Source organism: Lygodium microphyllum, chromosome 9 (assembly GCF_053477565.2).
Source record: "Lygodium microphyllum isolate KBCC chromosome 9, Lygodium_microphyllum_v1.1.10, whole genome shotgun sequence".
Lineage (NCBI taxonomy): Eukaryota > Viridiplantae > Streptophyta > Polypodiopsida > Schizaeales > Lygodiaceae > Lygodium > Lygodium microphyllum.
In genome coordinates, this window is record NC_141143.1 from 51,089,307 (window position 1) to 51,103,651 (window position 14,345).

At 34.3% G+C, this 14,345-nt stretch overlaps 1 protein-coding gene across 2 annotated transcripts; it reads left to right on the forward strand.

Annotated features, from left to right (window-relative positions):
* The first annotated feature begins 8,215 nt into the window (after positions 1–8,215).
* Positions 8,216–12,879, forward strand: LOC148031026 (polyubiquitin 9-like). 2 transcript variants are annotated; one of them, XM_087685659.1, is made up of 4 exons: positions 8,216–8,314; positions 12,247–12,435; positions 12,537–12,576; positions 12,692–12,879. In XM_087685659.1, exons 1-4 carry the CDS (start codon positions 8,312–8,314, stop codon positions 12,754–12,756), a joined length of 297 nt encoding a protein of 98 aa, XP_087541785.1. In that variant the 5' UTR covers positions 8,216–8,311; the 3' UTR covers positions 12,757–12,879. The 2 variants fall into 2 exon arrangements, with proteins under 2 accessions (XP_087541785.1, XP_087541783.1); XM_087685657.1 differs by lacking the exon at positions 8,216–8,314 and adding an exon at positions 8,861–9,517.
* The last annotated feature ends 1,466 nt before the right edge of the window (positions 12,880–14,345 follow it).

The following is a 14,345-nucleotide window of genomic DNA, read 5'->3' on the forward strand; positions in this document are numbered from 1 at the left end:
AAATTTCATTCATACTATATCTATCTTTAAAAGATGGCATCAAGATGGAGATAAGATTTCCACTAGCCACGATTCATATTGGTCTTCATTTCTTTGTGGACATCAAATGTGTGGGTGTTTTTGAGATCACAATTGAACACTCGAATGTGTGTGTGTGTGTGATGGAAAGGGAGAGAGGTGATAGAAAAAACCACACAAAAACTACTCTAGATAGAGGAGCCATCAGACTCTACAACAACTTCCACTCAAGACGCCATTATATAAGCCATAATGTCACATACACCACAATCTTGTTGTCATATAGGTGATACAAACTTAGTCTCTTACACGACGCCTTTTGTGTCACTATAGTTTATGCTTATGTGATGTACCATAGCATTGCAAGTGGTGATGCGATCTCCATCACATACATAATGAAAAAAAGGTGTCGCTATAGATCCTATATGTAGTATTGGAAAGTATGGTTATTGTGATGTACCATATCACTGCATGTGGTGATGCAATTCCCATCGCATACATAATGAAAAAAAAGGTATCACTAAGATCCTATATGTAGTATTGGAACGTATGGTTATTGTGATTCTAATGTGCAAATATATGCATGACTAAAAATTCAAGCTAAATAATATGAACATCATTGAATTATGTACATGAGTGAGCTCATTATTCACATGTTTATGTGTCATGGCTACCTTTATAACTCTTAAACTTGGTAGAGTGTGTCCTTATTGACCTGCATGGTATTTCTAGTGCTTTGGATAGAAAAGCTAGTTCTTTTAGGATTCCTAGGCATTTTCTCGAAAAGTTAATTGTATCTTTATGAAGTGGTCATGCATATTTTACTTTTAATATACCTCTTGTAGTACATAAAGGAAAATCTTGCCATGACGTGTCAATAGTTGGAACCTCAAAAAATTCCTTTGACATTGAGGGTCAAGGACATTCTAAAACAAGTCATTACCATTGAATTGAAGAATATATCTACCTTTTACTATTGTCTTGAACCACTTCTCAAATTCTTCTCACAAATCAATTGAAGTGTAAGAACAAGCTCCATGAAGAGGGATGCTAGTATTTTGACAACCTTCAAGATACATGCACTATATTCTCTATTAGAATAGCTTGCTTCAATTATCAATGCAACCTCATAATTAATGCTTTCACACGTCAAATGTTTGCTTTTTGGTGAATTGACAAGGCTCAACGAACATTAATAATATGAAAGTATGGATAGAATGTGGCATGAATCAATTAAAGGTATTGTTCTAAGGGGTCCTTTGTGCCAATTTGTACAACAATATTGAGAAATCAACTTCTTTATTTGAAATAGGAATAGGAAACGATGGATTTTACTTTTCATGTTGATGAATATGAACAAACTGATCATAACCTTTTTCCCTTATGCCATTTGGGTCATCTTCATTGTTTGTTCATCAATATCTTTTTGCCGCATGCTTTTCTCATGGTCAATTTCAATAGCCAGGCATCCACTTTTTGTAAAAACATAAGTTTATGTTAAATCTAGCAAGTAAAGCATGTATTGAATAACTCAAAATTAAGATCACCTGAAGCCATGATAATTGATGTTAGAATTTCCAATAGATACTTTTCAATATAGACCGACACATAATAAAAAGAGACGTTTATTCATTGTGCTAACTATGCAAACAAGTGAATGTCTTATTCGCATGCTCTATCATTTCTATATCAAGGAGTTTATCACTAAATTAAAGTGACTTCCTTTAACACCCCAAACTAACAATTTTATAAATAACTCACAAGCACACCTCCATTTTAACATTTTCCTAAGCTAGTTTTGGAATTCCTCTTGTGAACTTGACCTTTTCCATGAAGTATAAGCCATATCAAGAGAGATCATAGTACCTTTGACATATTTTCAAGTTAGACATATATGTAAGTGTGCATGGATACATATACATATGCATGCACACATGCATGTGCACATTGCACATGCATGCACAAGTGCGAGAAAATGCACACACACACAAAGGTGGACACACACACATGTCTAATATCCTTTTAGAAGTAAAGCTTGCTTCTTACCTCGTTTTCAATTCAATCTCATAATTAATAGTCTTACTAATCATTCAAACTCCATGTGTGCTCAAATACTTGCATTGCTCCTAAGCTACTTGAAGATTCATTCCTCATGCTTTGATCCACCTCTCATAGCTTACTCCCATGTCAATTTCTCACTTCCCTTGTTGCATATATTAAGCTTTTATGCACCAGATTGTATGGTTTGAATGTTATGCACAATCTTTGCAACAATGAAGGTTCATCATCATTATAAACGGAGGTTCATGATTGCCACCCACAAGTACAACACTTCACTTAATCATGTGATATATCATCTTCAAACAAACTTAAGCAAGGCTACAAAAGTAAGGCAATGCGACAAGTGTGCCTTTAGTACACTCATTTGTATCTTTTCCATGATTGGAAGAGCTTATTTAGTTTTTTTGGTGTTCCACATTGCCTTAAACCCCCTTAAACAAATACATGATTTAATACATGTGTACTTTCACATGCTCTCTATTGATTCTCTCTAACTTCATATATGTAACCTTTTATAAACAACATATCTTTCCTATGATACTTTTAGCATAAACACAATATTTTGGGGGGGGGGGGGGGGGGGGGTGTGTGTGCACGTGTGCGTGTGCGCGCGCGGGCGTGCGTGCGTGCGTGCGTGCATTATCATATAAACAAATCATTAATTTCCAACTTTTAGAATAATGGCAACAAAATAAAATTTTGGATAATCATGGTTACATATACATACATACATACATACATATATGTATATATGTGTGTGTGTGTGTGTGTGTGTGTGTGTGTATATATATATATATATATGTATATATGTATATATGTATATATATATGTGTGTGTGTGTGTGTGTGTGTGTGTGTGTGTGTGTGTGTGTATACATACATACATATATACATATATGTATATATGTATGTGTATGTATATGTATATGTAGGAGAACAATGGGTCGTCCTAAGTAAGAGGAATAATTATTGGAGTCCTTAAGTATGATGAAGATTGCATATACTGCATTTTTCATAACATAAAATTTTGGTTTGCATTATCCAACCAGAGTAATAAATGCATGGTGAAGAGGTGATCATGTTACTTGTGAAACTAACCAGAGACACTAGTTAGTGAGGACTAAGGTGTACCAATGGGTTGGAGGTGTCGAAGGATCACCTGGGTTGTCATCCCCTTCAGATTATCCAAATAGTACGTGCTTCGAAGGCAAAAGAAGACATCAAGATAGATTGTGGTATACAAAGAGTTTCATTTTGGTCTCTTAAGGATGCATTGATCCAAGTGTAGTTGCAAATAATCGTGTAGTATGAAAGTTGCCATAGCTTATGAGAAAATTTCCAATGGGTGTGTATTTATAGAGTTCTCAAATTTTTAGCTTTTGGCAGTCCCAATCACGATTACCTTCCTTTGCATGTTCGTGGAGCTTGTTTGTTTTTCCCGTCGTTGTCCACGTTCGATGGATAGCAACCGTTCACGTTTATAAGCCTTTCTAATGCGTCGTCCACGTAAACATGGTCGTTTCATAGGCTGCCTTAAGGTCTTATGCATCAATAAGGGCATGAACCTTAAGGCCTCATGGATCAATAAGGGCATGAACCTTTTTGATTAGTCATCGCGTGTTTCACATCCTGCATAAAAAAGAAAATGATTAGCCATTAGGTGTTCAAAAAGAGAAAAAGAGGCATTGAAGTGGCATACTACACCCCCCCCCCCCCCCACATGTATTTTCAAAGCTATAAGTGATAGGGGATGTTATATCTTATAGGCCTTCCAATTTGACAAATCGATCACACACTTTATCAACATCAATAATGTTCCCTGTAGAGGCATTCATTGTCTTCCATGCACCAATGCTTCTGAAGAAGTAAAAGCAAGCATATTCTCAATAGCAATCGAGCGAAGACAATTCTCAGGAAGTAAAGCCACCACATTCTCAAAAGCAACTATGGCTAGATGCAAAATTTCAATAGTCAATTTAAACTGTTTGACATTTTATATGCTTTTGATAAGCGTACCCATCTTATCTCCATCATTACATGCTTTTGAGACTAGTGAGTCGATGGAATAAAGAATTGAACTTAGCAAGCTGGTCACTACGTCTCTCATTGTTGTCCCTTTGCATATCGAAAAGTTTCAGGTTTAAGAGACATTGAATTTTCTTATTTATTTGCAAAATTCCTCAAGATTTCTCCAATTATGATTTTAGCCAAGCCATGCTTGTGATGAGTGGAAGATCTAATCTAATTGCTCCTATTGTATTGTCATACCAAAGCTAAATTGTGACTATGCATCAATTAGTATAAATGTTATACTAGTGGTGATATTGTGTACTAGTGCTAGGTTATGTGTGCAAGAGTATTAATGTGCATGAATGGACTACATGTCCTGCATGGACAAGTGATGTCTTATTGTAATTTATGTGTATGAGTACTTTATCTTAGGGAAGCTACTATATGTATATTCTCTACATCATGTGTGTTCAAGGCCTATTTATAAATATCTTTATCCGTGAATTTTTCTTAAATAAAATATAAACCCTTTTTATTCAATTTGTACATAACCCCTTTATATTACACCCTTTTGTATGTAAAAAATGTATAAAAATAGTATTTTAAAAATATCTTATTTTAAACCTACGTGATGCACACATATATTCATGAGTAACTTACCCAAGTACTTTATTTGGTGTGCATGAGTGTTTTAGTTCATGGTAGTGTGTTTTTCCTATGTGAATGAGTGCTTTCTAACTCACCTTGAGGGCCCTCATACTAACAAACCGATGCACAACTAATTGCATGAAACCTATTAAATGCAAAAATAAAAAAGCTTAAGCTTTAAGAGGCATTGTGTGTGTGTGTGTGTGTGTGTGTGTGTGTGTGTGTGTGTGTGTGTGTGTGTGTGTGTGTGTGTGTACATATTATAGGCGCATAAATAAAAGCTCATCAATACCTATGTGCATATTCTATGTGTAAAGGTATACACCTGCTTACCTACATCCATACATGCATACAACTAGACATACATGCATACATATGTACATACATGCATACATTTGTGTGGCATAGGTATATACATTTATACATACATGCATGTATCCATGCATATGTATTCATATATCCATTGAAGGGCATATATCTATGACATACAAATGCATATGACGTACATGCATTTGTATGTCATAGATATATACATTTATACATGCATGCATGCATATGTGTTCATATATCCATTGAAGGTCATAAATCTATGACATACATTCATTTGTATGTCATAGATATACACAGCTATACATGCATGTATGCATATGTATTCATATATTCGTTGAAGATCAAATAAAAGAAACCCAAACTAGTTTTTAGATTTTATTTTAACACATTTATGACATAGGTCATACATAGCTTACATTTTTGGAAGCAATATAATTATCTACTCAAAAGAAAATTAGGTTTGCAGGTTAGTGGCATTCCTCATTATTATCATCATCAATGATTACATGTGAGAGACCTATAAGCTAAGTTATTATCACATTAAGTGCACATTTATAACACTAGCAATCGTTAGATGATAGAATAAGTTACATTACATAGGTTAGAATTTTGACCCCTCATTTCGAGTGTATATAGAATTTAGGATACATATTGTAAGAACCATGTATCATGTAAAAAAAATAGGGATTAAGCATCACTATTATAAATTTAGGCACTTCTTTGTGTGATGTTATGTAGCATAATTGAGACGTTGCCTTATTGTGCTCTATTATAAGTGTCTCTGCCTAATTACAAGATTTTAATGATAAAATATCGATTATTAGTTGTATGCTAGTGTATATGGTCAAAAAGATTGACAATGCTTTTATCATGTGCCACATTTGTGTAACTCTCACGACCAATTTATGGTTACAACTTTTCATTATGCTTGTCATCTTGCATAGAATCAATTTCAATCATTTTCCCTTACGCTCATTGCATCTGGCTCAAAATCAATATCAACAATCAAGCATCTTGCAAATAAAAATTTTGACAACCAACCAATGTTCATAAAATATAAATTTATGTTTAAAAGGGATTCTTGAATTACCTACTTCCTCTAAGAACATATAAGCACTTTAAGCTAAAGCCATGATTAATTAGATTCTAAATTTTAAAATCCTCATCAAGGAGGAAGGATGCATAATAAGAGAGACATGTTGTCTTTGATGGCCCTCTAGAATATGTAAATGGGTAAAACGTTTATTGCAAGTTCATGTCATGTCTACCTTTATTTCATGTACCACTTAGTACACCTAAAGCATCCAATTTAACTTCCTCTCAAGAATTTTTTTTCTTTTGAAGAATATTGAGTAGCATGCATGCATTATGAATTATTACTTGATGTTGTTTTCAATAAATATCTTTACGGTGATAGCAACTGCTTACCTATGAAGATATACACAAATTCGTGGTTCTAAACTTGTACACGCATCACCAAAATACTTTGTGTATCATGTGTGCTGCAAGCAATATTCTGAAATTCCCTTACATTAACATATTATGATGATTGAAGAGATATTTCATGAGCGTTTCATTTGAAATAAAATAAAAGCGTATCCTACTAATGTTTTTAAAAGTTAGTTTTCCATATAATTTGATTCTTAGAACTCCCTCCTTTTGAAGTTGATGGTATATTACCATGTACTTAAGTCTCACCCATAATAATTTTCAATTAGGTTTCCATATAATTTGAAACTTACAACTCTCTCCTTTTGAAGCCATTGGTGTATTACCATGTATAGAAGTTGCAACTCCCTTAGTTTTGAGAAATAATTTACTTCTGTTTTTAAATCTTACCATAGGAAAGATGCATGTGTAATATGAAAGATATGAAAAGTACTTCGAGATGGTTGTATATTGTGATTGACCTTAGGATTTTGTATTCATGTCCTAGGAAAGAATAAGTGCTAACAATTTAGAAAAACAACTAAGTTCACAAACACAAAGTTCAAGATATTTAGACAAATAACAAAGCTAGCTATCACAAAGTTAACCAATACAAAGACTAAGACTGATACGGCATATTTATGACCTTAATTGTTCCTTGAAAAAAGGGTTTAGTTAATGGTAATTATTTTTGGTAGCCATCAACTATTTCTTTTGGGTTACAAGTGTTTGGATTTTTGAACGAGTGGGATCAAATAGGTGTTTATATATTTATAGAAAAAATTGGGAAAATCCTATTATGTGAACCCTTTTGGTGTGCATGAAGCTTTTGCTAATACAGGTATTATCTATGAGGTATGATCCTCATAAGGAAAAAAAATTAGAAATCAACTCTCAAGATACTATATGCTCATGCTCACATTTCTTTCACTATAGCAAGTGCTTTAAAGATCACCATCACCATGAAAATGAGAAAAGTTGCTTAAATTTTTCTCTAATATCTTTGTTGTATTCGATTGGTGCCATTGGTTCTTTAGAATGGAAGAAGTATGGAAAAGAAACACAATGATTGCAATAATATGTGAAGGTTGTAGACTTATGATGTGCAAATGAATTGTGCAAAGTTATTGTACAATATGGCTTTACTAGCAAATGCTTGAGTAGAAAAAGCACGATTTGAGGTGTAAGGAAAAAAGCGTTATATGAGTCTCATGTTCGTACAATGCATCATAAAATTTTGATTTATATAACGTCAACCCCAAAAGGGCTAAATTTGCAAGTGAGACTATTTAAATGTTTGATTAGTCTAAATTGTGAGTTAGTCACACATTAGCTATTAAATATAGGTATTGAAACAACATATGTGTATCATAATGTTGTAAAGCCTAAACATTGTGTACTGTTTTGCATGTATGCTAACCGTCTTTATTTTCAACATGTCGAGATATCTACATAAATAATTTGGGCATGAAATTCTAGTCCAAACGCCAATATATGAGGAAGCATTTTTGTTCATTGTTCTCGATTAACAATGAGATATTCCAATCTACTTTCTTTGAGGGAGATGTTCGTGGTGCAACATTAGGGTGGGATACAAGTGGGCTTGATAGATGGCATGTACCTTGGTTGGATTGAGAACTAGGACGGTGGGAATACACACCCCCTCTTCAAGTCTATAAAAGGGCACCCACATAATATTGAATACTAAATCACACCTTTTCAAGTAGTTATCTCTTCCTATACTCACATTGAAAAGCCATTGAAGCGATAATACTCAATATTTTGGCAATTGTTTGGTTTTACAAGCTTACTTCCCAATGGTGAGAAAAATGATGTGGAAGAAAAAAATTTAAGCTTGTTTGGTAATTTTTTGGTTTTAGAAGGTTGCTTCCTAATGGTGAGAAAAACTATGTGGAAATTTTTTTAAGGCATTTTAAAGTTCGTGTATTAGGTCATCATAGAAAAGGAAGAAGCACTTGATGTTTTATGCATTGAAAGAAATGCAAGATTTGCAACGCCCCAATGCTTGAAAGGAAAACGAGGAACTTTAGAAGCTGGGTTACTCTATTGTTGACGTGCCTTGAGCTATTGCATATGCTTCAATAGTCCTTTGTTTAAAGGAAGTGCCACTCCATATGTGTGTGTAATGCCTAGTTCACTATGTGGTCAATAGGAGTAGCAATAGCATATTGTGGGTTAGTATACTCCTTAATTCACAAGGAAATAGATGGGCATATTCTACAACCAAGGAGCACATTATTAATCTAGGCTTAATCCTAAGGAGTAGGCGATTACAAAGTAAGGAGTATATGAGTAAGATCCCGGGGGGTTAAGGGACGCCCTAGTTTACTCCTTGGGCTATTGGATTGGGTGTAAGTCTACATACCTCTCTCTCTCTCTCTCTCTCTCTCTCTCTCTCTCTCTCTCCTACGTCTCTACCTGCCTATATGCTCTCATTCTCTGGCTGCCCTCACTCTTCCCGATCTCCTCCCTTCTTTTGAGATATTAAGGGTTTATTACGTGAGTCTCTCGGGGTCTTGGTAAATGAATAAAAGACGTTGCAGAGGCGGCGGGCCTGCTGACAGATCAGAGCATCACCATCTTCTTCGATGCGGCGGCCATGCATATTTTGCCTTGCCCCCTCACCATATTATATGTGGCCATCTCCTGATGAGTACGATCTGCTGCAGCTGCAGGCGAAGCTGGTAGCTGTATGGGCATCGGAGTCGGAGTAATCCTGCTGTAATTGCAGATGATCATGTGCATGGCGGCTGCAGCAACAGCTAGCTGCATGGATCCCCGTACTCCTCTCCTTCTCCTTCTCTCTGTTTAATTCTCTCTGCGATGATTCCGATACTGCAGCGCTGCTTCCCGTCGCTCACAAACGTGCGAAGCGAATGAGGTGAAGTCTCATCAGCTTTGCAAGTATGCAAAGCGCTATTAACGGGTTAGAGCAGCAACCAGCTAGTATGCGTATAATGAAGACTCAACATCAGCCCGCTTGTGATATTGAAGGAGACGATGTAAGTGGGCGTTACTATATTCCATCACTTATAAGGGTTAGCATGGCTAAATCGTGCATGGGTTGCATAGGGCTTCCTTTGTTGCATTATATTATCCTTAGGTCTTGCTCCGTTTTCATAGGTCACAACATTAGGTCTTGTTAGTGCCTGGATAGATCTTTGTTGGAATAAGACCAACATATCAAACACAATTAACAAAGGCCTCATTAGGTATAATGATGATAGGAGTCACTTCACACATGATAATAAGGACATGGCGTGTCGGATTAGATCTTTGTTGGAATAAGACCACCATATCAAACACAATTAACAAAGGCCTCATTAGGTATAATGATGATAGGAGTCACTTCACACATGATAATAAGGACATGACCGTTTTCAGAGGTCACAACATTAGGTCTTGTTAGTGCATGGATAGATCTTTGTTGGAATAAGACCAACATATCAAACACAATTAACAAAGGCCTCATTAGGTATAATGATGATAGGAGTCACTTCACACATGATAATAAGGACATGGCGTGTCGGATTCCAATCCTAGTATTCGTTAGCTCTTTTGTTCTAAAATCCCTCATTGAATTTATAATATTATTCGGAGAATTGTATCACAATAATGCTAAGCTTTATTCATGTTTTATTTCTTTTCAAGCTATCTCAACTAAATAGGTCCATATATTCTATGTCTAATTGCACATACCCGTAGAAATGTAATGTACCTTGTACCTTCAATGCAATTAAGCTGTGAAAAATACATGAAGTTCTAACCCCTACTCAATTTTTATCACATTTCATCTATTTATCCTAGCATGGCTACCATCTACAATAACTTTTACTAGTAGTTTCACTTCTATCAAATGTCAATCACAACAAAAACTACTTATGTATGAGCTTTAAAAACTCTTATATCACATGGATATGGCTCTTTTTTTTGTAATTGAAAACTAATGTGCACTCATATATTTTGTTGGTACCATCATACAATACCACATTATGGGTATGAGCTTAGCAATTAGATATCGTATTTATGTGTGTAAATGGGGCTTTAATCTAGAAGTGTGCAAGTTCGTGTTGATCTAAGGTGCTTTAGATGAAATATTATAGATACATATACTCATTAAGTCAATGCTAACTAGTGAGTGGTATATAAGCTCAATGCTACAACAAGATTTTGGATTTTCATGTTTTTGTAAACGACACTCCTATATCTAGGTTGGAAATTACACATAGTGAGAAATGTAGTGTTGTTAATACACCCAATTTGGAAGAAATTCTCTTAAGACAGTATCTTTGGTTCTTGGTTATGTCCATAAAAAATATAAATATCCATATTCATGATGATTCTATATTTTAGTTAAAGCAACTTTGTGTTGTCTAGAGGTGTCGTATAAGAGGGGCAACGATCAAAACGATATGGAGTGAAACACTTGTCTATGTCATTACTCACCAAAGTGTTCAAGAAAAGAATAGAAATATGCATCTATTTGAGAACTTTCATTCTTTAAGCACCAAGTATGAAGCTCACCTTAAAAGCATCAAAAGGTTGACCAGATACTCAAGAATCACTATAAAAAATCATTGTCTATATTTATCTTTATGTAAGAGGATTAATGGTTGAAATAGAACCTTGAATTCTAGTTATGTATGCTAAGTTATATCACTTTTAAAATGAGTAATTGAATATTTTCACGAGATTTCAAATTAAAATATGCAATTTTAACACCTAAGTTCATATGTAGATTTTTAAAAGTTCCTAATTTAAGAAAATAAAATGGAATTGTGTTTACATTAAAGGTTTTACAAATTACTTTTGAAAAACACTTGTAAGTGTCTAAAGTAGAAAATGTCACAAAATTCACGAATTTATGTTAGGGGTTTTCAAAATATCTATTAATGCATGCCATATGTATAGAAGATCTATTGAGATAGCAGACATTGGAGCATTTCCATTTAGTTTGGTGATTCTTGCATGGTACACATAAGTGTCCCTTCACATATGAGGGATAGATCACCTTTTAGATGATGTTAGTTCTTTACCACATCAATTCATATGGAAATTCTTACTTGAAGCTATATGGATTTCATCCCCAATTTGAAATTTGATGAGCATATTGTGAGCCAAACAATTATCGTAGAACAAACAAATTGATCAATTCATGAATTTATGTAATGGGTTTCTAAAATACCTATTAAATACTTGTGATATGTAAACTGTATATCAACTGCACATGATATGTAGAGAAGATTTCTTGATAGTGGACCCCATTGAACCATTTCCATTTAGTTTGGTGATTCAAGCATGGTACACACAAAGTGACCCTTCCTAATTGATGGATAATAATCTTTTAGATCATGTTAGTTCTTTACCACAACAATTGACATAGAATCTCTTGCTTGAGCCCATGCGCATTTCATCCCCAATTTGAAATATTATAAGAAATATTGTGAGCCCCAAAATTTATGGTATTTTTTACATAGTCATAGTTGTGGGGTTTAACTTTGCTTAAGGACCATAAGCAAAAAAAGAAGTTATATGTTATTGAGGATGATTATGGTTGTATCTTTGTAGTTCTAATTGCTTTCCTTGATCTCTTCATCATTTGGAAGAACAAATCACTATAAACTCTCAAATTAACTACTTTGTAGTTCTAATTTCTTTGATTGATTTCTTCATTATTTGGAAGCATGAATCACTATAGACTCTCAAACTAACAAATTCATTTTGGGTGAAGGGTGATATATATATTAGAGTGAAGAGACAAAGGTCAACCTATTTTATTCATTGCAACTCTTCCGATACTATTCGTGACATAAAGGTTAAGATTCAGAATCTAACTGGCAATCCCATGAGGAATCAACGTCTTATCTTGCTTTCATCTCATCATGTTCTTGATGATAACCAAACCCTTTCTAATCAACAAGTAAGTTTCAAACATCAATTTTTTGACAACATAAAGGTTATTTGAACACTAAAAAGTGAGAAAGTAAATCTTAATGCTTTCTTCTCTTAAATGTTTTCCAGGTTGAAAATGATGCAATTGTAGCCTTAACTCTAAAAAAGAGTAAGTGATTCATCAAACACATATAGTCATACTAGTAAAATATTTACGTTAATGCTCAATAAAATGCCATGTGATTTGAAACATAATGCATTTACTAATGTAACTTTCTTTATAGGTAATGGAGAGTGGGAAGACATCAACATTGATAATTTGAGTGAATATAGCTCAGATAGTAATTGATCCTCAATCATTATGCAACATGTAAGACTTTGCTAAATTACTCATCTTAAGGCATTCTATAGAAGCAAGGACCAAGTGGGACAACAAAGCTAAACATGAAATCATGAGAAATTGGAAAGTCAAATATGGATATCTCAATTACATATTGTTTGATTTCATAGACTCAATGGATTATTGGCTCTTTATATGAGATGCTTTGATTGCAAATTGACAAGATATGATGAAAAATAAGTTGTCTAAAACTATCAACTTTGTGTTTGTGGGGGGGGGGGGGGGGGGGGGGGGGGAGGGGAGGGGGTTTGGTGTCAAAAAGTTATTACTTATTTTCAACAACAACAAGCATAATCAAACCATAACTTTTTCAAACTTCTAAACCTCACATGTGTAGTTACTCTTCATATTTGGAATCACCTTCATGATGTTTCCTCTTTACAATGTGATTATGAAATCACTTTCCTAATAGTCCCTCTTTATGATATGGCAAAGTCATATGGCTACCACATATCAAGTTGATCTATGTTTTGTAAGTTTCATTCAATATTGGCACATTTGAGTAAGTACTAAAGTTGACTGATGTTTTCTAAAGTTTCATTGGATATTTTCTATTCTAAAGGAATATGTGGTGGTAGATAAAATACATTCTAACAAAGCAATGAGGTGGTGTGGTATTCGTGAGCTTAGCAAAATATCTACACACACAAGTGCTTTTGCATGAGAAACTTTCTAGTGCATAGAGATGTCATTGCTTAGAAATATTTAACATCAAAATATCCCACATAAAAGTGCATGTTAGTTAAGGAAGACATCTTGCACATGAAGGTGCTATTCACTTGTATATTCTATTTTTTATACACATGTGTGTGTGTGTGTGTGTGTGTGTTTATAGTGAGTTTATGCTTAAATGAATTAGCCTTTTGTCTTTTTGAAGGAGATATCTCATGTTGCATCACCAATAGCTTTGGAACTCAAATAAATCAAGACCATGCATATGTGTGACTTTTGGTAAGGGTGGATGCCTATGAGGGGTATTGAATAAAGCATTAGGAGGTTGAAAGGGAAAATGAGCTTATTGGCTAGAAGTAACTAGTTATGTCATATTGTCAAGAGACTTTGTGCATATTGTGAAGAAGAAACTGAATCTCAGACAATGAGGGTCCTTCTTAGGAAGAGACAAATTTTACTAACACAAATAAACATATGGTTCAACTTTGAATATTTATGTATAGCAAGTCCCAAGCTATGATGACCCTAATCATTTATGACTAGCCCTAAGTGTTTATAAACAATCATGTATGCTTCTACTACCCGAGAACCACTTTGTTCTTATCTATGAATAGCATGCTCTTGTTTAACCTATCTTCTCTTGTCTTACCCTACACTTGATCAAGAATGACTCAGTGCAAGACATCCTTCATTTTTACAACAATAAACTTCTCTTTGAACAATTCAACCTTGCAATACTCAAAATTCAAGACAATAATGTATGCCTCATTCTTAATAGGTCGAGTGGCTTGCTCTTATTTATGATAGTTTTGCCATATTTTATGTCAATTCAACCCAATTTCAAACAACCCTATATATCTTAGAAT